Source organism: Primulina tabacum, chromosome 2, assembly GCF_025594145.1.
Source record: "Primulina tabacum isolate GXHZ01 chromosome 2, ASM2559414v2, whole genome shotgun sequence".
In the NCBI taxonomy this organism is placed as follows: domain Eukaryota; kingdom Viridiplantae; phylum Streptophyta; class Magnoliopsida; order Lamiales; family Gesneriaceae; genus Primulina; species Primulina tabacum.
The window spans coordinates 45,105,701-45,131,975 of record NC_134551.1 but is presented as its reverse complement, the minus strand read 5'-3'; the positions used below and the strand labels follow the sequence as shown (position 1 = coordinate 45,131,975).

The following is a 26,275-nucleotide window of genomic DNA, read 5'->3' as shown; positions in this document are numbered from 1 at the left end:
TGAAGGGAAATTCCTACTTTTCAATTCACTTCATGATCCATTTTCAGTTGGGACTGCTAAAGTAATGGTAAGTCTGACAATATTATATTCAATAGTAATGATTCCAGTGTCGATCAATTTTATTTATTGCAGGCACGTTTTTTTAGTGGTTGTGTGTCACATATATCCTGATTCACCATAGGCCGTGATGAGGTTTTGAGACAACGATGCCGTCAACAAGGTACATCTCTGGATTGTGGCGTTTATACATGCATGTGGATAGAGTGTCTCTGTTGTGATACTGAAGAAATTTGGGCATATGAACAAGATGTGAAGATGGACATTTATCAAGCCCGTGTTGCCGCCACTATAATTTTTGATGGTAATGGATTATTGAAAAATACATTTGTTTAGTATAGAAGATGTTTAAACTTGGGCTCCCTTTTGTGTTAATGTGAGGTTTTGTGTTGTTGCCTCTTTTGTACTGTTGACAAACATATGATGGTGAAAAATTAGTAATCTAAAGACCACGTCGACGACCATGCGTCCATGTACTAGTTGTGTGCCCATGTCCTCCTTTTCTAAAATATTGGCGCAAAGAAACAGAAATACAGTACACTTTGTTTATTAAGGAGCACCTCATTAACCAATTCGTGGTACCATTGTCCTAAAATTGAGCACCACGTCGACGACCATGGGTGCATGTACTAGTTGTGCGCCCATGTCCTCACTTTCTAAAATATTGGCGCAAAGAAACAGAAATACAGTACACTTTGTTTATTAAGGAGCACCTCATTAACCAATTCGTGGTAACATTGTCCTAAAATTGAGCACCACGTCAACGACCATGGGTGCATGTACTAGTTGTGCGTCCATGTCCTCACTTTCTAAAATATTGGCGCCAAGAAACAGAAATACAGTACACTTTGTTTATTAAGGAGCACCTCATTAACCAATTCGTGGTACCATTGTCCTAAAATTGAGCACCACGTCGACGACCATGGGTGCATGTACTAGTTGTGCGCCCATGTCCTCCTTTTCTAAAATATTGGCGCAAAGAAACAAAAATACAGTACACTTTGTTTATTAAGGAGCACCTCATTAACCAATTCGTGGTACCATTGTCCTAAAATTGAGCACCACGTCGACGACCATGGGTGCATGTACTAGTTGTGCGCCCATGTCCTCACTTTCTAAAATATTGGCCCAAAGAAACAGAAATACAGTACACTTTGTTTATTAAGGAGCACCTCATTAACCAATTCGTGGTAACATTGTCCTAAAATTGAGCACCACGTCGACGACCATGGGTGCATGTACTAGTATGTAACATGAATGAATATTAGATAACATGAATCAACATTTATGTAAATTGAATACATTTGTTTAATATGAATCAATATTGTGTAACATGAATCCCTAATATGAAACATGATTCCATATGTTTATAACTAATCAATGTTAGGTAACATGAATCAATGTTAAGTAACATTAATCAATGTTAGTCAATATGTTTATTGTTAGTGAATGTTAGATAACATGAATAAACATTTATATAACATGATTCGATATGTTAGTATGACTAGATGCTAATTATATAATGATTTTTATAAATCTCTGCTAGTAGGTCGAAATTAAAATCAAATAAATATTTTTTTATTATATCATATTATATAATATGAAAATTATATAAAGGGCTCGAGATAATTATATAAATAATTTTAATAATAAATCTCAATAAAATTATTAGTATCACTCGATTAATTTTAAAAAATCAAAGGCTCAATTATCATATTATATAATATAGAAAATTAGTTAAATATAAATAAATTATGCAAGCATTGTCGGCTAAGTGTACATCATATCTATCCATATTTATCCTTGACTTATCCTTATATTATATATCACATGTTTATCATATCATATTTACCAAACTATGCCTAAGTGTACACCATATCTATCTATATTTGTAAAACAAAGGTACATAATATCCGAATTACGGGATAATAATTCCTTTATGAAGCACTACAGTGACTACTATCTAGTAATAAAGTTTAAAAATGGAGCACCATTCACAATGACCTAATTACACATTCACACTAGAGAAAAAAACAAAAACATCACCTTCATTCTACTATTTTGCCCGGCACAACAGCTGTACACAACTTTGACTCACGAACTTTGACTCTGAAAAGTTTTGAACATAGACCACAACATCAATTTTCGGTTCGATTCCCTTCTCAACTATCTTCACTTCACTTCTCTTCCTTCTGTAAGAAGACACGACCTCCATTGTTGCTGAATGGAGTTCAAGGATGCACCCGAATGCCAATGTGGCTATGGAAAAATGAATTTACGAGAAGCTGGGCCACGAGCTACCCGTCTGGGAAAGTATTACTACATCTGCCCTCGAGAGCTACGACACCCTAATCGGTTTTACTGGTGTGATGAATACCACAGCCAAGTACTTGAAGAAAATACATCAAAATCCAACATCAGTACACCTATGAAAACAACGTTCAGCTACTCGAAATCTGCCTCTTCAGCGACACATGGTTTGCAACCACATGATGATAACGTTCTCTCTGATAAGAACGACAACATGGTCAACAATATGGAAGGAATTTGTTGTTGTTTCGGTTGCACATGTTTTTTAATTGCAAGTTTTCTCATGGTAGCTCTTGTGTTTGTTTTAATGTCCAAGTGAAATGGTCATCACGGACAATGTGTTATTATGCTTTGCATGCTTCAATAATGTTTGTATTAATGTCTAGGTGATTTGCGAAATATTTGTACTAGAATTTTGCCAACTGTGTGCCATATCGATATATATATGATATTAGATTCAGCCTATTTTGTGCTATATTTTTTTTCTCATGTCATATAATCGACCACAATGAATACAAACCAAAAAATGGACAACAAACAATCAACGACATGTACCAGTAGGTGTCCCGAACACAATAACATACACATATTATAGGAGCATCCAAATTCCAACTTCATGAAATATTTGTACCAGAATTTTGCCAACTGTGTGCCATATCGATATATATATGATACTAGATTCAGCCTATTTTGTGCTACATTTTTTTTCCCATGTCATATAATCGGCCACAATGAATACAAACCAAAAAATGGACAACAAACAATCAACCACATGTACCAGTAGGTGTCCCGAACACAATAACATACACATATTATAGGAGCATCCAAATTCCAAATTCATGAAATATTTGTACCAGAATTTTGCCAATTGTGTGTCATATCGATATATATATGATACTAGATTCAGCCTATTTTGTGCTATATTTTTTTTCACATGTGATATAATCGGCCACAATGAATACAAACCAGAAAATGGACAAGAAACAATCAACCACATGTACCAGTAGGTCCAGAACAACATACACCAGTGGAAGAAAAATAATTCAGAAATAATATTGGATCATACAACAGTGGCACAACATCATTCTGAAACTGAACAACAAATTGTATACATTACAAAAACAACACATGAAATGTGACAACAGAATTCAAATTCAACAAATCATACAACACCTGACAACTCAACACAAACAGTATGCAAAAACACACTAATCAACTCAAGGCTACACTGCCAATGCTGTCTCTGGAACGGGTGTGTCTCCTCTTGTGCACGTACAAAATTGAATCCACTGTTGTCCTTTTCCTGTAGAAATGAGCAAATTTGTATCAACTTCAAGAAAATAACAAATGAAAATGATATTGGAAATGGTCAACGAAAAGTGAACAAATTTCTACGAGCACCATTCAAAAAAACCAAAAAGACAAAATAAGCTAGTTTATAGCTTCTTTGCAGCTTCTTCGGTTGTGTCCTCGTACATGACAGCGACTACAATTTGACAGACGTGATTGAATTTGGGATGGTATTCTTTGAGTCTTTCTACGCCCTGGCTGACTACGCACATCAGGAGCATTGATTACATATCCTTCATCGCCATTAAACTCATACATGTCAAATGTCGGTATGGGATTAATAATGCCCTTGTATGTTTGACGATACATATCAGTTTTGAAAAATTTATCATAGAAGGCGTATACCGACATTGACTTCGATTCTATGGCAGCACAAGCATGTTTGCAAGGGAGCATATGGATCTGCCAGGCTCTATATGAACAAGTCCATTCATTCAAATCAACAGCACATGTTTTATCACAATCAACTACTTCAAACTTCCAACCACATGAACGGTGCACTCTCAAGGTGCGAGATTCAATGTATGTGCTCAGAACAGCCTTCTCCTTTGCTGGGCTTAATTCTTTCACCATGCCTAATGTTGCTTCGCGTTGTCGGTGCATCATATTCATTATTTGAACACGTATATGGTCAACCATAGAAACAACAGGGAGATAACGAGCTGGTTTAACCCAATTATTCCAACATTCAGCGATGTTATTATTTATGACACCCCAACGATTTCCACGAAACAAAGCATTAGCCCAACTTTCAGGCTCAGACTTTTGAATAAATGCTATTGCAAGTGGCATTGACTCAAAGATATTATTTATGTGCTGTGAAAACTCATGTTGTGATGGGGCATAGGCAACTTTTTTGAATACCGACGACCAATGTTTTTTGTTATGTAGAGGATAACTTCGCAACACCTGTAATGACAAAAAGACAAGTAATAAATTTTTTTTCTAATAACAGTACATAAATTATAACTATTTAATCATATAATACACACAGAAAACATTAATTAAGTACTAACCGTCTTCACAAAATTATCGACCAAGTGCCTCAAACAATATGCATGATGACTACCCGGAAACAAAAGTTGGATAGCCTTGATAATCCCAGGATGTCTGTCTGGGAAAAAAGTGAATCTGTCGAATCCCATGGTATGATGCGTAAGTATGACACATCTCAAATGATAACAAAACCATTCCCAATTAGAATCATTCTCCGCATCTACTACAGAATATGCTAAAGTGAAAAGATCGTCATTGGCATCCTTCGTCACAGCAAGTAGCATACTTCCTTTGTATTTATTTTTTATGTGAGTGCCATCCAAAAATATCAACGGTCTACAACCAGTAGCAAAACCAACTGCACAAGCATTAAAACAAATGAATAATCGTTTAAACTTATTGTTTACCAGATCTATCTCAAATTCAGCAACACCACCAGGATTTGTTTCTCTAACGGCTTGGCAATACCATCTCAATCTATCGTAGCAGCCCTTTTCTGAACCGTGAATATCATGCATCGCTATTTCCTTGCCCTTCCACACCTTGCGATAACCTATCTCTACTCCATAGTCCCTATGTAAATCCCTCATCATTGAACAAGGACGATAAGAAGGCTCTCCCCTCAATTTATCCTTCAATACATTAGCAACCCAAGCTGCATCAGCTCTAGGATGCCCTCTAATACGTAAATTATCCTCCCCACACGAGTGTTGTAAATTGCATTTTCTAATCCCAAATAGATTGTCCGCTTTATGTCGAGAAGCATAAATCCTCCATTTACAACTTTTTACACTACAAATAGCGATATTCTTTTCTCGATCATTTTTTTTATATAAATATGAACGTCTGGTAGCAATCGAATACTTTTAATATAGGTCCTACATTCTGCAGCATCCTTGAATATTTGCCCCTCGCCTCGGATGCAATGAAACCAAGCGTCAATGGAATTTTGTGCAGGGGCATCTTCGAACTCTTTATCACTACTGGAATGTCTGTCATCTTCCTCAACCCTTACCAATATCATAACCATATATTCAGTAATAAATAGGTAAAAACTAAGTTTTCTAATGGAAAACAATAGTACTACAATAGATATTGAAAATTTGGGCATCAATTAAATTACTCAAATGGAAATAATGACACAAAATAGACTACTGCTTCAATTAGTCGAACACATACACAACACAAAACCACTGTATTCTTATCTTCCAGGATTATCACTAAAAAAAATTGCAATATGAACAAATAAAACATACCAATATAACACAACATACAAAATAGAACAAAATAACGATACTACCTCTCCACAGATTTTCCACCTCCAATCTGTTCTTTTTTCTCTGCCAACAGTTCAATCAGTGTAAGCTTCATACACATATGAAGATGGACATATTAAGCACATCATCATCATCGTTCAACATCACGTACATCTTATGTTGGGGAGCTAGGTATCGCAGAGTAATAGATTCTGGATTAATCTCCTCTTTTTTTTCCCAAGACTAGCAAAAATATCAAACAAACTACACCCACTGAAAATCGAAATCACAAAGAGTTGGTTATCGAACTTGAAGGTACCAAGAAACGCAAGATTCGATGATGACCCAACTCCAGCAAATTCCATTACACAGCAAGGTAAAAGGACAAAAGGGACGAGAGATTGCAGAAAACGAAGAGATATTGGGTGCAAAGTTTACTCTTGTTTAGTCGTTGAAAGGATTTTGCCACAATTTTTTCCAATCATTTTTATCGGCAATGGGAAGATCGGAGTGTTTAAGGGTTGAGGATAATGAGAGCCGACCAATTTGGGTTTCTTGGGAAAGATTTTCATTTTTTTTTTAAACTTGCCCATATAAGGGTATTTACGGTTTTCAAAAAAAATTTGAGGGCACCATGGTAACTTGTTACCAAGTAGGGACCTAAAACACACAAGGAAAGATGTCAGGGACTTGAAACATACTAATACTGACATGGGGAGTGGAAGAAAATGTATGTTTACTTTTAGGTATTTATGAGAAATTTACCGTTATAATATCACTCTTCATTATTTTTTACAAATTTGAGCATAAAAGCAAAAAACTTCGTGTCACGGTTCTTTTTATTAAAAAAAATTCGTTATTTCAAAATTACAGTTAGTCTGTCATTCATTTTCACAAATATAATATAAAGGTCATTTATATATAATCAAATTAAATTTATTATAATTTTAAATTACAATATGACTCATTATTAATTTTTATAATTAAGATATTATATATATTTAAATATAAATACAAATAATTCTAAAAATAATGGTACAATTACACAAATGCAAAAAATGACTAGTATAAATATATAGATTCTGATACCTCGTGGATGGGTCCACTATGGTTAGGCCCAAACCAGATCCAGGGCCTCTGGCCCATTCCCAGTCAAGATGGGAGGTCCATCACGGGCCCAAGTATTTCCTATAAATATCAAGTTTGTGTGTCTAATTTATTCATTCACTATAATATTTTTCAGCAGTACCCTTAGCTGCTCTTCCCTTATATCTTCAGTCTTTGACTTGAGAATCGGAGGGGCTACGCCGAGATACTTCCTGGCCCCTTTCTAACGGTCTTCTTCGTGATTTCAGGCTCAGAGCTCATTCGAAGCCTGCACTGAGACTAGCGTCATCTGCGGAATCGGACCCTAAATTTTCAGTGAGTACAACTTGGCGCCTCTGTGGGAAGCTTTGAGTTAAGACGTAGAGATGGTAGGTAGGAGAGGGAGCAAAAGAACTAACTCAGCATCGTCACGTCCTCAGATGGGACCCAAACAATCTCATGCTGAGACGAGGCAGGAACAACCAAGTCTTGAGACGAGGAAGGAACAACGTCATCAGGAGACAAGAGCTGAACAACCTCGTCACGAGACCTGGGCCGAGCAACCCCGTCCTAATGAGAACGTAGGGAACTTGACCCTGGAACAATTGGGCCAATTTATTACCCGGACAGTAGACAAGACCATGAAAAAGAACAGGGTCTATGTTTACTGAAGAACAGGCCACTCGCCAAGAGCGAGAGGAAAATGCTGAGGGCCACAAGAGTAGGGTTGAAGTGACAGAGCCCCTCCCAAGTGGGGAGAATATTGAGATGGGAGAGACGTGGAAGGAAATACGAATGTTGAGCAGCAGTTGGGAAGCATAGCACCGTCACCCAAGAGAGGAAGTCCTTTTTCACTCGCTATTCTAGAAAAAAGGGATTCCTCCAAATTTTCGACAGTAAAATGTGGGAGAATACGATGAACATACTGACCCCGAGGAACACTTGGGGAGGTTTTGAGAATGCGGCTCTGTTGCATCAGTATTTGGATGGAGTTAGGTGCATGGTGTTTTTGGGCACGCTGGTGATGTCAGCCCAACAATGATTTAACACCCTGCAGCCCAACTCCATAAAATCTTTCAAGGATTTTTCTACGGATTTCTTGCATCGATTCACAAGCATCAAGAGGCACCAGAAAAACTATATGAACCTGTTTGTGATGAAACAACAAGGGGCTGAAAATTTGCGAGAATTTGTCCATCGTTTTAACAATGCAGTGCTGGAGATACCAGCAACTACCCCTGACATCATGATAAGTGTCTTTACCCAAGGACTGAGAGGAGGGGAGTTCTTTAAATCGGTGGTCAAGAAGCCTCCATCAAGTCATGACATCTAATATCTCGAGCGAAAAAATATGTAAATCTAGAGGACGCCCACCTACATAAGAGGATGGAGCAGCGGCTTGGGGGAAAAAGAGCTGAGGGTGCGGAGCAAGGAGGAAGGAAGAGGGGTGCAGGTGAGAGAGAGGAAGACAAAACTAGAGGTAGATGACAATTCTCATCTCATGTTCCTCTGAATATGAATCGGGATAAAGTGATGGAGGTGAGGGAATCAGTGGAGAAGGGGGAGAAGTCACAGAGGGTGGAGAGCAGTGCTAGGTTTCCGCCACTGAGCAGGCAAGAAAGATCCTCATCCGAGAGTGAATCGAGATCTCGCCCATCCCCTAGGCGAGGTCGAGGCCCTCCATGGATAAATCAGAGGTTCGGGGAGTAGAGAAGGGAGGGTCGATGTCAAGATGTCCCTCGGGAGCCCGTCGAACCGTGGAGGGGAATGAATAAAGGAAACCACCCTACGAGAGGAATGTTTTATTTGATCTCGAGGGTGCTACCGATGGAGACTCGGGGCGGGCTCGAAAAGCACATGGGAGAAGGTTGGAGAATTTTGAGATATCTAGGGGTGCAGACTTACCCCAAGATCTTGTCATCAGCTTTGGGTCAGAAGACCTCCGAGGCGTTATGGCTCCACATAACGATGCCTTGGTGGTGACGGTCACCGTTGCCAATTACGATGTGGCACAGATCTTTATTGATAATGGAAGCTCCGTGAATATCTTGTTCAAGAGCAATCTGGATCAGATGAAGGTGGAAGAATTTGAGTTCGAGCCGATCTCTATTCCACTGTATGGGTTTGCATGACATGCCATTCCACCGTTGGGTCAGATTGTCCTTCCTCTATCTTTGGGGCATGACCCTCGGCGGGTAACAAAGATGATAACATTTACCGTGGTGGACACCCCATCAGCGTATAATGGAATTCTGGGATGACCAGCCCTAAAGGATTTCAGAGCTGTAGCTTCCACATATCATTAGAAGCTGAAGTTTTCTGTGGGAAAGGGGGTTGGAGTCCTGTGCGGAGACCATAAAATCGCGCATCGGTGTTATAAACGAATAGTGAAGGAAGAGGGAAAGAGAGCGCGTGTGGAGGTCAATATGATTAGAAGGGAAGAAGCGGGTTGCCCGTGGCAAGGAAGGAGATTCAGGAGGTGATGGATGAAGAGCTGAATATCATAGCATTTGGGCCCGGAAAGAAGACGCTCAGAATAGCCCCGGACCTTGACCCATGGGTCAGGGAAGAACTCGTTACTTGTTTACAGGCTAATCTCAGCTTTTTCGCTTGGTCGGCCCAAGAACTCACAGGGACGACTCCAGATGTTGTAGAGCATTGGTTGAACATCTTGTCTAATGCTCGCCCTGTAAAATTGGAAAAGAGACAGTTCGGGCCTGAGAAATATAAAGTTATACGAAAATAGGTGGGACAATTGCTTGAGGCTGGGCATATTCGAGAAGTACAATTTCCTACTTGGCTATCGAATGTCGTCCTAGTCCCAAAGAGTTCAGGGAAATGGAAAATGTGTATGGACTTCAGAGATCTAAATAAGGCGTGCCCTAAAGATTGTTATTTGTCCCAGATAGATCAGTTGGTGGACTCCACAGCTGGACATCAATATTTGTGCATGTTGGATGCTTATCAGGGGTACCACCAAATCCCCTTGGTTGTGGAGGACCAAGATAAAATGATTTTCATTACCTCGGAAGGAACTTTCTGTTACGTGGTCATGCCCTTCGGACTCAAAAATGCCGGAGCCACGTATCAGTGATTGATGGATATATTATTTCTAAGCAGGTGGGAAGGAATGTCGAAGTGTATGTGGACGACATCATGGTGAAGTCAAAGGACTCAACCTAGCTCATACCTGATTTAGTGGAAACCTTTTCCACCCTCAGGTCCTATGGGCTGAAGTTGAACCATCATAATTGTATTTTTGGGGTGAGGGGTCGGAAGTTTTTGGGTTAAATGGTTACAGAGAGGGGGATTGAGGCTAACCACGAGAAAGTTCGAGCTATCCAAGATATGGTTTCTCCTTGAGGACCCAATGAGGTGCAAAAGTTAATAGGAAGGATTGCTGCACTGGCGAGGTTTATCTCGAGGTCCACTAACAGAATCTTACCGTTCTTCCTAACTTTGCATTAGGTGAAAAAATTTAAACGGGGTCCGGATTGCGAGAAGGCTTTTGGAGAATTGAAGAAATACCTTCCTGAGCTTCCTGTCCTGGCCAAACCGGTAGCAGGTGAGCCTTTGTGGGTATATTTATCTACCACCGAGGGAGCTGTGAGTTCGGTCCTTGTCAAGCTAGAGGGATCAACTCAATAGCTAGTATACTATGTTTCACATGCACTCAAAGGGGCAGAGATAAGATACTCAGGGTTGGAAAAATTGTCTTTAGCTTTAATGATGATGGCGAGACGCTTGAGACCCTACTTTCTATCTCATACAATTGTGGTGCTCACCAACAGTCCATTGGGTAGGATCTTAACTCATTCAGATATGTCTGGCCATTTGGTTAATTGGACTACTGAGCTGGGAGAGTATGACATCCAGTATGAACCAAGAACAGCTATCAAAGCGCAAGCCTTAGCCGATATTTTGGCTGAGAATGTGCATCGGGAGAATGAAGACCCTTGGAAGGTGTATGTGGATGGTTCCTCGTCAAAGGATGGAAGTGGGGTTGGGGTAGTATTGATTTCGCCAGCTGGAGAGGAGGTGAAGTTAGCCGTAAGATTGGAATTTCGAGCATCCAACAATGAGACAAAGTATGAGGCTGTGTTGGCAGGACTTCGAGCAGCCAGAAACGTGGGAGCTACTCGAGTACTTGTTTTTTTTGACTCACAGTTGGTAGCGCAGCAAATGGAGGGAATATATGATGTGAAAGATGAAAAACTTATCGAGTATGCCCAAGAGATGGACAGGGTTAGAGAGAAGTTCACAGAGGCTGCGTTCGAGCAGATCCACAGGAAGGAGAATGAAAGGGCAGACACTCTAGCCAAAATGACTGGAACAATGGGAATTTAGAAGACTATGGATGTGGTATTCCAAGTCAAACTCAAACCTCACACGCGGTCGCCTACAATGGAATAGGAAGAAGAAGATTGGAGGACTGGCATAACTGGTTACTTGAAGGAGGAAAGCTTCCTGATGACCCTAGTGAAGCTCGTAGGTTGAAGATAAAGTGTTCACGCTATGTGATAGTTGGAGAAGTGTGGTATAAAAGGTCTTTTGCAGGGCCACTTCTTTGATGCTTGAGTTATCAAGAGGCTGATTATGTGCTCCAGGAAGTTCATGAGGGGTGTTGTGGAAATCACTTAGGAGCTTACGCTTTGGCAAGGAAACTGTTGCTCGCAGGTTATTGTTGTCCCTCAGTGCTGCATGATGACCAAGAATTAGTGATGTTCTGTGATAGTTGTCAACGTCATGCCCGTTTGCACCACCAGCCAGCTGCGCTGATGAAGAATGTCGTAGCCTCTTGTCCTTTTGACCAGTGGGGAATTGATATTGTGGGGCCTTTCCCTATAGCTCCCGCTCAGAAGAAATTTATGTTGGTATTAGTGGACTATTTTTTGAAATGGGTAGGAGCAGAGCATTTGGCTAGGATCATCGAGAATGATGTCTTGAAATTCTTGTTGAAGAGTATAGTATGCAGATATGGGTGCCTAGAAGGCTGATATCTAATAATGAAAGACAGTTCCAAGTAGCTAAGATCCAAGCCTGATGTAAAGAGATGAAGATCCAATAAGTCTTTACCTCTATAGCTTACCCGCATAATAATGGGAATGTGGAGGTGACTAATCGGACGCTAGTGGAGGGTCTTATAGCCTTCTTGCTAAAAGTCATGGGGTGAAGAGGTGGAGTTTTTATTATCTGGACTGCATCTAATAACGGAGAAGTGGTGAAGAGATAAAAATCATATATTATCTACTTAAGATGTGCCTAGTGGAAGTGAAACAAAAGTTATATCTTATTTACTAAGTTAAGTGTTGCAGAAGAAAGGAGGTGCCCAGAAGGAAAGAGCTTCGATAAGCTCACACCCTGAAGATTTTATTTACCATAGATAAACTCGGAAGAAGGAGTAAATTCAAGCACAAAATACTCAATGTGGAATAAAACGAGTTTCGTACATATCAAAAGTGCGGAAAAGGAGAGAACCAAATATAAGCATCATAAAATCCATAGTCGCATAATAAGTACGAAAATAAAATAATGCAGTGCATGACAGATACGGCCCGAAAGCATACATCGTCTGCGTAAATGAAAAAATAGCATAAGTAAAGAAGCACGATCTAAGAATCAGTAGGGAAACTTACTATGAAATCCTCGATGTAGATGAAGTCGGTGGGAGCGCTTGGCGAAGGGTAACCGTGAGCCTTGAAGAGGTCGACAGCACCCTTGAAACCCACCTCCAAGTAATGATAAGCTTTAGGACCACAAATCTCGTTGAATTCTTCAGACTTGAGGAATTCTTCTTTGAATGAGGAGGCTTCTGTAGCATGTTGCGCCTTGGTGTCTTTAAGGTCCCTGCGGATTGTGTCATTTCAGCTCGGGAACTCTTTAACTCGTCCTTCAGCTTCTGGATCTCCTTCGCTTGGTCTTCTGTCAGTCGCTGAAGCTCTTGTTTCTCCTTCTGAAGATCGTCACTTCGAGCTTGGGACTTCGAAATCTCTTTAGCATGTGTTGTTTTCGCCTCGTCTATGGTCGCCTGAAGTTGGTCACGAAAAGCCTTACCTTCACGTAAATTGTGGCAGGCACTGGATCTGATAACGTCAGCGCGCTCAACCAACTCCCCAAGATTCATGATGCCCTGAATAAAGGAGACAAAAGTGAGAGAACAAGAAAAATATCAATCATATATTGAATATCAAGTTAAAGTTTGAAAGGAGAAATATACCTCGGTAAGATTGCTGCATGTCCGGCGGGCTAAATCAGACCATCCAGTGAAATCAAGAAAGCCGTGTCTGCGTGGGGAAGGCAGCTGAAATAATAGCTTCTGAGCTATGTGAGTAGGGCCTCGGCCCACGATAACTGACTCTGAGGTATACAAAGGATGTATCGCTTGCCCAGAAGGATGCTCATCATCTGATCCGAACACCTCTGGGAAAGAGGCTATTATGGCTGAGATCTTGGAGATTTTACGCTTCCCTTATGTTGGACTGATGGGCTGGGATCAGTAGACGTCTTCTCTTTGCCAGAATGAGGAGGGAACTCATCCTAAGGAGGCGGGAATGAGACTCGCTTCTGGGTGGAGGAGCATGAGCCTAACTTCTTCTTTTTCACGGCAGTAGGTGAGTTGGCAGGCTTCTTGGTAGCAGTAGAACAGTTTCCCTTCGTGCTTGTCGTGACTGCGGGAATAGCTAGCTTCTTGGGTACTGATGTTGAACTCCCCGCATTTTTCTTCGCAGCCTCACAGAGCATTACGACATTCATGACTCTAGTACCTGCAAATAAAAACAATGAACCAAATATGAATATTATCAAAAAACAAAATAAGCAAAAGAAAAACAAAAAGTGTGAAAAGATGAGAATATCTACCAACGTCCTCCTGTAGCTTAATTTTTGCGGGACTCAACGAAGAATGGCACAAGAGATCTTCAGATAAGAGCTGGGGGATACTAAAGAATCGATCTCCTAGTAATCTCATTATGTGCAGGTATTCCTTGTTTTTTGTAACCCTTGGAAAGCTTAAGCTTGGTGAAATTAGTGTACCAATCCGTGGAACAAGTCAATTCTTTAGGGGGCTGAATAAAAAAGAAGTATTTTTTTCAGTCCTTCACATGACTGGGGCTCCATTAAAAAGCTTAAGGCTAGACCGAGAGGTCACGTAGAAATGTCCTTCTTTCGACTTGGCTAAGACCAGGAAGTAAGAAAAAGTGGTGCAGTCTAAAGGAAGATATAAGGCCCAAAATAGCACAATGAAGCTGCATATCGAGCGGAAAGATTTGGGCATGAGCAGACCTAGATGTACCTGATAGTAGCTACTCAAATCCTGGAGGAAGTCACATAAGAGAAAACGGAGACCAGCATCTAAGTGGTGTTGAAAAAAGTATAACACCTTTGGGGGCTAGGTAGAGCCGATCCTCAGGAGTAGGGATGATGATTTTGAGAAGAAGGAATATGCCACGAAGCCCTAAGTTTTGGTTCACTAGTGGGAGGGATATGAGATGATAAGTGGCCATACCATAGGTTATCATTGTCGGATATATTCATTTGTTGGTACACATAACGAATTTTCTTACCAGGACGACTATGGGTGACGACCTCATCAGGGGAATCGAGGGTAAATTCAAGATCTTCTAAGGAAGTCCTACTCTCGTCATACTCGCTAGACCTCTCAGAATCACTCGAAGAGCTAAACTTAGAATTAGAAGAAGACATAAATGTTAAAGATAATCAAACAAATAGAGGAGCAAACTAACCCGGAGAAAGTGTGAGGAAATACGTGAGGGACAAGAGCAAGAGAAAGAACGGGTGGTGGGCTGAACGCTCGAGCTCGAGGGGTGAGCGCTAGCGTGCTGTATGCGAGTGCTCGCCGTCTTGTGAGGAACGAGGTAGGAGAGGGATAGTGCTAGGGGAGAGGCAAGGCTGGTATTGTGAGGGTGACTAGGGCGTGGGCGTGACGGGTGGAGAAGCTAGGCGATGGCGAGGGCAGGCGGAGGGGCGAAGCTGATGAGTGGGCGAGACAAGGGGGTGAGTGTTAGGATGAATGGACGAGGAGGCTGTGCAGTGGTGGGCGAGTGAAGGGCGAGTGCATGCGCTAAGGGAGGCGATGCAAGTAGGCGAGGGCGTGCGGGTGAAGCTGTGCTGTGATGGGCGAGTGGGCGATCAAAGGCGAGGGCGTGCGTCGAGAGCCGAGTGTGCAAGCAAGGGGCGAGGGCAGCGATGCGCGAAGAAAATACAGGTTGGTAAGGGTGAGGTCTGGCGAGGTGAGTGAGGGCGAGGATAGGGCTGGAAGCGCGAGGCAAGTGCTGGGAGCGGCTAGGGAGCGACGAGCTTGTGCAAAGGGGCGGTACGATACGAGCGCGCGGCGCGATGGCTGGTGATAAGGGGCGAGACGATGGTAAGGGTTCGGGTCGCGAGGGTGAGAGTAAAGCGCAAGCAAGGATGAAGCATAGATGAGCGACAAAGCGAGTATCACTGAATGAAGTGTGGGGGATTTGAGAATGAATTTAGGAGGGGACCTCTATTTATAGGGGAGGCCTAAGTCAAGTCTCATCCATCAGGAGGGGAGTGTGATTTAATTTGTTTCCAAATTTGTGGAGACTAATAAACGGCAGGAGGAGAATACGTGACTCACATGTGGTAACCCTAGGACAGCGCAATTAATCGAACTTCGAACCTTCGATTCAGTTCGATTTGGGAGGAGGAGACTGGTGTTACTCCATGGATGTGCCCACTAGGGTTAGGCCCAAACCAGATCCGGGACCCGTGGCCCATCCCCAGCCAAGGTGGGAGGCCCATCTCGTACCCAAGTATTTTCCTATAAATACCATGTTTGAGTGTCGAATTTATTCATTCACTATATTATTTTTCAGCAGTACCCTTAGCTGCTCTCCCCTTATATCCTCAGTCTCTGACTTGAGCGTCAGAGGGGCTACGCCTGGACACCCTCCCGGACCTCTTCTAACGGTTTTTTCTTCGTGATTTCAGGCTCAGAGCTCATTCGAAGCCTGCGTTGGGACTAGCGTCATATGCCGGAATCGGACCCCAAATTTCAGTGAATATCAGATTCTATAGCTACTTTGTAATAAATGAAGAGGACGACTTATATCGGGTTCACGTGTAAGTTGTAACACGTTATGGGAAGGGTTCATTTATATTTTTCACAACTGTAAAACATATGATTTACATCTTTTTTATTAAACAGAGCCCTTTTATCCTTTTTAAATATATATTGGGAAAATCTCGTGAAAACAATTTTGTACTGATAGGGAGAGACAAACTAAAATTTGAGTATTTAAAAAAATGTTCAAATTAGAAGTTCAAAAGTCATACTTTTTAAATAGCTCATTAAATACTCATGTTTCCAAAAAATATTTTAAATTTATTCTTGAACGTTAAAGATGTGTATAAAGTGTTGGAACATTATATGTTCGCAATCTTTATTTTGATGTTAACAAAACTTGTTTATTTATTTCTAACGAGTCTACCTAAGTGCGCAGAAACTGAAACTGACCAGGCATCGAACTGATCAGTTACCAAGCTTAAAATGAAGCTATCGAGACGTAAACTGAAAGTGTCAACTGATCGATCGAACTGAATCAGGACAACTGGAGTATCAAAGAGCAGTTCAACTGACTATCCAGTTGATAGGTGGTTCAGCAGAAGACCTTCAGAAGCTCGGCTAGCTGATGAAGTGTTCAACTGATGAAGAGCCCAACTGATCAGTTCAACTGAATCAGTGAAATCAGTGCAGCTGACGAGTCAACTGATTTCACCTCACCAGTTCAAGACCAGTTCAGAACATCAGTTAGGAGCGAACCAGTTTGCATATACGACAAGCTTAATCTAGATGTGCACAAAGGTAAAATGTTCCAGATATCTATTTGGGGGAACAAATTCAAACTGCAACGGATTCATTCACTGAGTCTCACTGTACGTTTAGCCAAAATCCTATAAATAGAAGCCGAAGCTTAGTGAATACGATGATGAGAGTTGACGCGGGAAGATAAAAAGAAAGAGCACGTATATTGCATATCAGCTTACAAGAAGCAATCAGTCCAGAGGGAGCACTTCATCATGTTATCATCTTAGTTTAGAAGCATATTTTCCTCAGTGTGTGAGAACACTTTCAGGTAGTTTTCGGAGATCAGTTCTCACACACACACACCACCACTCAAATTCAGTTTTGCACAAAGACAATAAACTTGTGTATGTAGTCTTTCTCACATAGACGTTAAAGAAGTGTTGGCTGGAATGTGCTGCTTTGAGTCTAGTCTAGGAGTTCAGTTAGGCAGTAGTGTAAGTCCTAAGCTGGGTGAGTTTGTACAAATAGTTGTATAAATCATAGTCTTCTAGTGGTTTCTACCCGAGAAGATAGAAGGGATGACATAGGAGCATTTGAAGTCTCTGAACATCCATAAATATATCTTTTGTACTTTAACTGTTAACCCCTTGCTTTAAACTGATTTGATCAGTTCGAATACCTATCAGTTCAGTTCTCACATAACTGAATTGATACATGCTAGAACTGATCTCCTTTATCTTAGTTAATCATTTAAACAATTTAAAAGCTTTAACCGATCAGTTTTCTTAACGAAGGATTACTTCGAGTGTTTTCCGCTTGATTTAATTTCAAACTCGATATAATTCATCGGTGTTCAATATTTCAAGAACCGAGCTATTGTAGCTCAACGATGATCCCCCAATCGATCCTAACAATTGGTATCAGAGCTAGCTGTTGTAAGAAAGACATTTGAAAACTAATATTTTTCTTTAAAATATGTTTTAAAAAGGTTTTCAAAACCCTCTTATCATGTTATATGTGTTTGCCGTGATGTTTTTGTTGTTTAAGCTGTGTGCAGGATTTTTGAGTTCAACTGACAGCAGGATAAATAAACTGATCAGCGGACAAGATTTCAGTTGCCAGCTTATCAGTTCAACTAATCAACAGACAAAACCCAACTACCAGCTGAAACTGATGAGTTAAGTGGAGCTTAATCATCATAAGTTCCGCCACTTCATTGCCATATCAGATCCTAGTAGTTGATCAATGCGGTTCAGCATCAATTGAGTCTAGTTTGCATCAGTTAGACCAGTTAGCCAGCACAGAGTTAAAGTCCAAGGCAATTAGCTGTTCTTATGGCAAAAGAAATTCAAATAGGTGCAGCATTCCAAGCATTCTAGTCGACCGATTTTTGGTACACTCAGTTCTATTTTATATAAATATACTGATACTTGATGTTATTTGGTATTTGCTAAGTATAGTAGCAATTCCCTTACATAAGATGGCGTGCTTTATATTAATACCAGGGACGCGTAATGGAATATCCAGTTAGTTTGCATGTAACTAAACTGATTTTTCCAGTTTATATGTTGCCATAACTACTTGAGTGTTTATTGCTTAAACTTCTTATTTAAAATAGCGCAAAAATTATATTTTTGAGGGGGAGTTTTTGATTCAGTTCTTGAGGGAGAGCTATTCTTTAAAACTGATTTTAAATTTGCTATCCCTCGAACTGACAAATTGTTTTCAAATCGTTTAATTTAGTTGTTGAGGGGGAGCTTTTCTTTCTGCTATCCCTCGAACTGAAATTTCTTTTATTTGCTTTAATTTTAAAGGTTTTTTTTATTCTCATAAAGGGGGAGAATTATTTACTATTTAAATTTATTTTAAATCTCTTTAACTGTTCAAGTTTTGTGATCATCAAAAAGGGAGAGATTTTGGAACATTTCATTTTTGCAATCTTTATTTTGATGTTAAAAAAACTTTTTTATTTATTTCTAATGAGTTTACCTAAGTGCTCAGAAACTGAAATTGACCAGGCATCGAACTGATCAGTTACCAAGCTTAAACTGAAGCTATCGAGACGCAAACTGAAAGTGCCAACTGATCGATCAAACTAGACCAGGACAACTGAAGTATCAAAGAGCAGTTCAACTGACTATCCAGTTGATAGATGGTTCAGCAGAAGACCTTCAGAAGTCCGACCAGATGATGAAGTGTTTAACTAATGAAGAGCCCAACTGATCAGTTCAACTGAATCAGTGAAATCAGTGCAGCTGACAAGTCAACTGATTTCACCTCACCAGTTCAAGACCAGTTCAACTGACCAGTTCAGAACATCAGTTAGGAGCGAACCAGTTTGAAGATACGACAAGCTTAATCTAGATGTGCACAAAGGTACAAAAGCTATTGTACGATCAAGGTACAATAAGAGACATTGCAGTAGCGTTTAAAGCCAAATGTTCCAGATATCTATTTGGGGGAACAAATTCAAACTACAACGGATTCATTCACTGAGTCTCACTGTATGTTCAGCCAAACTCCTATAAATAGAAGCCGAAGCTCAGTGAATATGATGATGAGAGTTGACGCGAGAAGATAAAAAAAAGGGCACGTATATTGTATATCAGCTTACAAGAAGCAATCAGTTCAGATGGAACACTTCATCGTGTTATCATCTTATTTTAGAAGCATATTTTCCTCAGTATGTGAGAACACTTTCGGGTAGTTTTTGGAGATCAGTTCTCACACACACACACCACCACTCAAATTTAGTCTTGCACAAAGACAATAAACATGTGTATGTTGTCTTTCTCACATAGACGTTAAAGAAGTGTTGGCTGGAAGGTGCTGCTTTCAGTCTAGTATAGGAGTTCAGTTAGGCAGTAGTGTAAGTCCTGAGCTGGGTGGGTTTGTACAAGTAGTTGTATAAATCATAGTCTTCTAGTTGTACCTACCTGAGGAGGTAGAAGAGGTGACATAGGAGCATTTGAAGTCTCCGAACATCCATAAACATATCTTGTGTACTTTAACTGTTAACCATTGCTTTAAATTGATTTGATAAGTTCGAGTAGCTATCAGTTCTGTAAAGGCTCGAAATTCGTAATCTTATTTCGCGGAATTTTTTTAAAATTTTTCTCTTTAAATAAATAAATAACTTGTCTCATTCATAAAATAAATCCGTAAATAGTTTTAACTTTAAAATAACAGCAGAAGTAAATATTGTATTTCGAAACAACAACTTAAAAGTAATCCAACATATTAAAAACTGAGTTTGAGTATAAAAAGTGCATAAACTGAAACATGAGGTCCTCGGGTTCCTATTACTGCTGACCCAAGCTAGCTCACTGGTCCCCGCCCTCAGTCTCGGCCTCATCAGTACCTACAACAATCAAGTCTAGTGAGTCTAAAGACTCAACATACATATATCGTGAATAACAAGTAAATATATCATAAAATCGTATGCAACGTAAAATATCGACTCTTAAAGCGTAACGTAAAAATCGTGTCATGGGTAAATATAAATACGTGCATATCTGAAAATCGTATGTAAAAGATTTGCTCGATAGAGCTCTGTCATAAAATGCCATATCGAGATTTTTCTAGTAGAGATAACGTTTCAACGCAAGTGGCCCGTAACATAACATGAACGTCTGATCAGACAAAATCACAGTATACTGGACGGTAGAGATCACCACAGCCCTTGAACTAGATGTCCGTACCCATACATAATAGTAAACCGGTCGTAAGTCACCGGGTGAAGAGATCCCACCCTCAATCCTTCCAAGAAATGTTAAGAACATCTGGATTAAGTTCCAAAATGCCAATACCCAGTTCGATGGTTTAACAGCCATGATTCAATTTGCCATTAATTATAATGTTCCCTGGATTATTCGATGGGAATATGGACTGCAAGACCTGCCTAAAGAAAAGTTTGAAATTAAATTTGCTCCTACTGTATTAATAAGGAAAATTCTTATAAAATGGTGGAGAAAAGAAGACTTCTTTGCAGAAGGCAAAGTTTATGATCGACAGTGAGTAATAGCTCTGGGTGTTGCCAGAGAAACTATGAAGAATTTGAATCATGACACCCCAACACAAACCACATTGTTAAAAGAACTTTTTCGACATCTGGACAAGGATACCATTATTTCTATGTTTACAGAAGTTTTTGGTGAAAAATCAAATTTATTTACTCAAGAATCAACCTCCTCAAAAGGAAAGGAAAAAATGGAAGATGATACACCGATGACCGACCAAGATGATCTACAAGATGCCCAGGACCCATATGAGGGTGAGGACATATTTGCATTATTGAATGCATGAGACAGTGAGACAGTGGAGGTGTGAGCTGGAAGTCACGAATATTGTGGGTCTCGACTAAAAGTCATGTATTATTGGTGTGTATTATTAAGTTTGTATGTTTATTACGTGTCATGTTTTTATAGGTAGAAGGTGGAACTACTGTTTTAGTTTTTTGGTTATTTAAGGAGTGGATTCCCTTTGTGATCCACACACTGAAAACACTACTATCTTTCTATCAATAAAAATTTCATAGTTCTCTCCATTTCTTCTCCAGCTTTTGAGTTTCGAGTTTCATCAATTCATCAACAATTATGTAAGTTTATGTCTTATGATTATATTTATGATCCACCTTTCGATTATATCATGTCATCTGCAAATTATCTGCTGAAACTTAAAAAGAAGATCAAATTAATAAATTCTCGAATTGAGATTCTTGAAAATCAATTAAAAGATCCAGAAGTCAATCATGTTTATAAACAGTGGTTCACATATCCCAGTTTGGAAAGATCCAAGATTACCTTAAAGGCATTCGAGAAGCAGAACTCACAGCTTGCTGCTTAAAGCTTAAGATTTGAAGAATAATTTGAATTTTCTACCTTCATTAAGGTTTGAGTTTTGTATAAGTGGTATCAGAGCCATTATTCTGAAGAAAATCTTCAATAAAGTTTTATTCTTGTAATACATCATATTTTTTTATCTTATTAAAGAAGGCAGTAGCTCTACAAGTCGGGTTCCATAAATCCTGTAAAGCCAAAGGGTAAGGTAGGGATAAATCCTTGATCGTATCTACTAAATTCTTGAATGGATAAAATAATAAGATCTTTTACCAAGAATAAATCTTCAAGTAGTAATACTAAAAATAAAGAATTAATCATTTCCGAAAATTTCGAGAAAAATATTCAAAACTGGAAATTACCAATATCTTCTAATACAAAGATATATAGATCCAAATGATTTAATTTGAAATCTGACTATATTATAAAAACTATTGAAGAAGTTATTCCTCTAAAAGGAAGTTATGATTCTTTCAGTTTGTTATCTCAAAATCTTATAAATATTCATATAAAATCTTATAGATTTATGCATTTGGGTATGATTCAAGTAGGTTTAAAACCACTCACCAGATTAGGTTTAAATACTTCAGCCTTAATCTTAGTACGAGATCAAAGGCATAATAAATTTGAAGATTCCTTATTAGGAATAGTAGAGTCTTCATTATGTGAAGGACCTATACATTTTAGTTGTTTCCCTAATTTTCCTATATCTCTTTCTGATCCAAATATCATGAAAGCCCTCACGTTAAATATAAAGACTGAAGGCTTCGATATGATAGATGGAACAGAAAATGTTGTTCTATTATATAGAATATGTTATAAAGTAATGAATTCCACAATCTCTAATTTTAGAATTAATACTAATCAAATTAGTTCTAATAGAGGTGAAACAACTCTCTTTATTACCGATATTAATAAAAGTAATATTATGATTCCCAAAACAATAAATTGGAATCAAGTTACTTTACCAGAAATCTGGAAAATGGAGAATATTGCTCCTACCATTAAAGAAGAATCTAGAAAACTAGAAAGTATAGTTCAATATGTAGATGGTGATGTTGAAATTAAATTCTCATCCCAACGACATTTACGAATTAAACTTCTAGAAGAAAGTAGAAATTCTACTTCTATATCTGATTTTGAAAAAATTAGTATATTTGATCTTCAAAAGACTAATGATAATATATCTCAACCAGAATATAAGGTCGATCTTCCTGAATCTAGTACTTCTAGATTTCAGAGAAGTTATTCTGTTAATAATAGAAAATCAAATTCTCCTACTTTTTCTGATATGAGTTATAATGTTATGGTTATTAATAATAACAATTCTATTCAACAAAGTTTAGAAAAGATTAAAAATCTAAATAAGAAAAAATGGTTTTTAAGTTGTTTAAATTCAAAACAACAAAATCTATATTCTTCTAGATATACCGAATGGGTTGAAGAAACTAGATTAAATTTGGATTTCTTCAAATTGATGGAAAAATGATATTTTCCAGCTAGAAATAAAATATTTCCGAATTTTAAAGATGAGTCTTTTATAAATACTCTTGAATCAACATATAAATTATATGTTCATGAAACAGGAGAAGAATCTTTTGAGATTCATCCTCCATTTACTACTCTACAAATTAAAAAGGGCAATAAAAAGATATTTGATGCTCCTATAAAATCCGAATTAGGAAATGGTAATTTTGACCATATAATTCAGCAAAATAATTTTACCAATTTAACTTTACATTCTTTAAGAAATCAAACTACAAGAATAGAAGAGATTTTATCTAAATCTAAACAAGAAATTTCTTGTGGAGAAAGTTCAAAAACTTTGATGATAAAACCTCCTCCTAATCTTAAACAAGAAAAATTTCTTTTAAGTTCTAAAAAAGATGAAAATTTTATGGAAGGTCTAATAGACCGATTACAAAAAATAAATATAAGAGAAAAGGGTTCTATTTCGGTAATTACCAAAGATGAACAACTTGAAAATTCTTCAAGTTCTTCTGAAGAAGAAATGCAGATTAATTAAATGCATAAAGTATCAATTGTAAAACATTTTTATAAAAAGGCAACACCTATTGATCTTCAAATTGAAGAAAAGAAAGATTATGTTCAGTTTAATGGTGAAGCCATTATTGAATGGAATATAGATGGTAAATCTGAATATCAGATTAAAACTGTTATTAAACAAATGTTAATATACTCTTCTGCCGCAAAAATAAAAGGTAATAATGATAGGCAAATTGCTCAAGCCATTATTACTGGTTTTACTGGCCAACTACAAGGTTGGTGGGATTTTTATCTCTCAAAAGATGCAAAAAATAAAATTATTAACTCTTCTATAATTGATCTTAATGGAAGAGAAGAGTCTGATGCAGTTAATACACTGATTTATACCATTCTATCTAATTTTATTGGAGCTAATGAACTTCAATTAGATAGATCTCAAGAACAATTAATGAATTTGAGATGTCCAACACTATCTGAATTTAGATGGTATAAAGATGTGTTTATGACAAAAATTTTAACTAGAAATGATTGCAATGCAAATTTCTGGAAAGAAAAATTTATTTCCGGACTTCCAGTTTTTTTCGCCTATATCTCAAAATAAATATTTTATACTTTATGCACGTAATATAATTATAACCATGTTTTTACCGGATGAGTTAGATCGTTCCTAGGCTTGCTACGACCTAATCCTAATATGAGACACATGCAAATAATCTCAACTTGACAAAAACTTCATACTCGCCCCAAAAACGAGACAAACGAGACCAACAACCTATCTTCCAACCATGGCTCCGTACCAACTCGAACCAACATTGAACCATCGTTTAGCCATGATTAAAATACACCTAACATAATGAAATAATATCCATAATAACTGTAATACACGAAAAATAGTGAATGGAGGCCAAAATCATGGAACCCTATTTCGAGAGTCACTTTGGCACATTGCACCGTAAATTCTCGTACGAACTCTAAACACAACCAAATCACAAATCGCCAAAAACATGACCTTCTTAACTCATTGGGGTACTGTCCAGTCCAAGGCCATAGGCTAAAATCCAACCAAGAACTCAAACAAGGCCCCTGAACCAAAGCACTGCTGCTGTCAAAACGCAGTGGCAGCAACTGTGTAAGTGGTGTTTAATTTATGAAACAAATGGCCATTGGGCTTGAACCACCGAACAGAGTCTCTTACCAACACCTTAAGGCGTGGCTTGAACCATGGATAAGGGCACTAAGCCAAACACAACCCTAGCAAACACCTATGACAACCCAAAGCTCCAACCGAGAGCACCAAATTCTGCATAGTATGATGTGTTGCATCGTTTTACTGTCTTGTGTCGTTCTAGTGGCATATTTTAATGCCCGAGATTTTTATTCTGTTAATCTGAGAATATTGATGATGAATTAATATGATTATAGACGGACCACGCCGAGACCAGATTGGGTAAAGCATATGATTTATGTAATATTCGGACAGAACGTCTGGCGCCCGAGCGGTAGAAAAAGACCGCCCGAGCGCCAGTGTTCAACAAGATGAGTAATCGGACAGAAAGTCTGGCGCCCGAGCGATAGATTATGACCGCCCGAGCGCCAGTGCACGACAAGCCAAGTATCCGGACAGAACGTTCCGCGCCTGAGCGGTAGTTTTTGACCGTCTGAGCGCCGCTTGATATGTATGGAAAATGAGCCACGTTTCTTTAACATGCATTAGGATATATAACAAGTTTATTCCTTCAGAATGTTGGAAAAGGAAACGAGAAAAGGCTACGAGAAATCCTTACGCCTTTCATTTCATAGAATTTGATTATTCAAGATCCGGCTATCAGAATTTCAATCCGAACACAGTTTTGTACTCCTCTCGTCAAGAGCTACACAAGAACGTAAGTTTTATTAAGTTCTAGCATGATTTGAAATTCACATATGGGAGGAATTATGATTTGATATATATTATGTGTTCTTACGATATTCGAAATCGTAGAATCGAAAATGGAACGAAGAACAAACACCGTATACAATTGTTATGATTTTCAGATGTTCTTGATTTGGTTATACAGATTTTGAAGATGTTGATATTATATCTATTGATATCTCGTGTTGTTGAGTTACCGGGGATATCGTTATTGTGCCGTTATGCCGTCGAAAAAGAATTAGATTGAATTCTAAATTATATCAGGTATTGTTTGGGGTATATGTTGATATGGTATTCCTCGAATATGTTATTCCAGATTGGTATTGAAGATTTAAAAGACAACACAGAGCCAGAACCCAACGAACGAAAGGTATAAATCAATGTTAACCGGGAGATACGACTCGAGTTAGATTCGACTTGAGTTTCCCTAAACCATATACTTGTTTGTTATTATTTTAATACATTGTATTACTTGAATGTATGTGCTTATTCTATTGACTTATAGAATAGCAGAGAATAGAAGATAGATTACGAGAACGAGTCATTGGCAGAGGTGCCAAGTCCTGGGCAGAGGTGCCTAGACAATGGATGTTTGGTTATATCGATGTTGCTTAGGAGTAGATCGACTTCTATTGTAGATATTCGATATGATATGCCAACTCCGGGAACCGGG

The 26,275-nt window shown here is 38.7% G+C and overlaps 3 protein-coding genes across 3 annotated transcripts; 1 reads left to right on the top strand and 2 right to left on the bottom strand.

The window, feature by feature from the left end:
• Positions 1 to 3,798: 3,798 nt before the first annotated feature.
• Positions 3,799 to 8,253, bottom strand: LOC142537721 (uncharacterized). The gene is made up of 6 exons (XM_075643215.1): positions 8,106 to 8,253; positions 7,093 to 7,157; positions 6,014 to 6,078; positions 5,596 to 5,723; positions 4,734 to 5,461; positions 3,799 to 4,626 (listed from the first exon to the last, which is right to left on the bottom strand). The coding sequence occupies exons 1-6, from the start codon at positions 8,251 to 8,253 to the stop codon at positions 3,799 to 3,801; spliced, it is 1,962 nt and encodes a 653-aa protein (XP_075499330.1).
• Positions 8,254 to 9,537: 1,284 nt separating this feature from the next.
• On the top strand, positions 9,538 to 11,402 carry LOC142537720 (uncharacterized). The gene is made up of 3 exons (XM_075643214.1): positions 9,538 to 9,786; positions 10,524 to 10,620; positions 10,741 to 11,402. The coding sequence occupies exons 1-3, from the start codon at positions 9,538 to 9,540 to the stop codon at positions 11,400 to 11,402; spliced, it is 1,008 nt and encodes a 335-aa protein (XP_075499329.1).
• A 1,271-nt stretch (positions 11,403 to 12,673) lies between these two features.
• LOC142537941 (uncharacterized) lies at positions 12,674 to 13,518 on the bottom strand. The gene is made up of 2 exons (XM_075643399.1): positions 13,273 to 13,518; positions 12,674 to 13,185 (listed from the first exon to the last, which is right to left on the bottom strand). The coding sequence occupies exon 2, from the start codon at positions 13,177 to 13,179 to the stop codon at positions 12,691 to 12,693; it is 489 nt and encodes a 162-aa protein (XP_075499514.1). The 5' UTR covers positions 13,180 to 13,185; positions 13,273 to 13,518; the 3' UTR covers positions 12,674 to 12,690.
• Between the last annotated feature and the right edge of the window lie 12,757 nt (positions 13,519 to 26,275).

Bases quoted from the DNA above. Each gene is read 5' to 3' on its own strand.
- LOC142537941 (XM_075643399.1), bottom strand. From the start codon at position 13,179: ATGAATCTTGGGGAGTTGGTTGAGCGCGCTGACGTTATCAGATCCAGT.
- LOC142537720 (XM_075643214.1), top strand. From the start codon at position 9,538: ATGGATGAAGAGCTGAATATCATAGCATTTGGGCCCGGAAAGAAGACG. The intron at 9,787-10,523 runs GTTATACGAAAA...ACTTTGCATTAG, and splicing joins TCGGGCCTGAGAAATATAAA to GTGAAAAAATTTAAACGGGG. The intron at 10,621-10,740 runs GTGAGCCTTTGT...TCAAAGGGGCAG, and splicing joins CCTGGCCAAACCGGTAGCAG to AGATAAGATACTCAGGGTTG.
- LOC142537721 (XM_075643215.1), bottom strand. From the start codon at position 8,253: ATGGACAAATTCTCGCAAATTTTCAGCCCCTTGTTGTTTCATCACAAA. The intron at 5,724-6,013 runs GTAGTATCGTTA...GATATTGGTAAG, and splicing joins GGTGGAAAATCTGTGGAGAG to GGTTGAGGAAGATGACAGAC. The intron at 4,627-4,733 runs GTTAGTACTTAA...TTGTCATTACAG, and splicing joins TCGATAATTTTGTGAAGACG to GTGTTGCGAAGTTATCCTCT.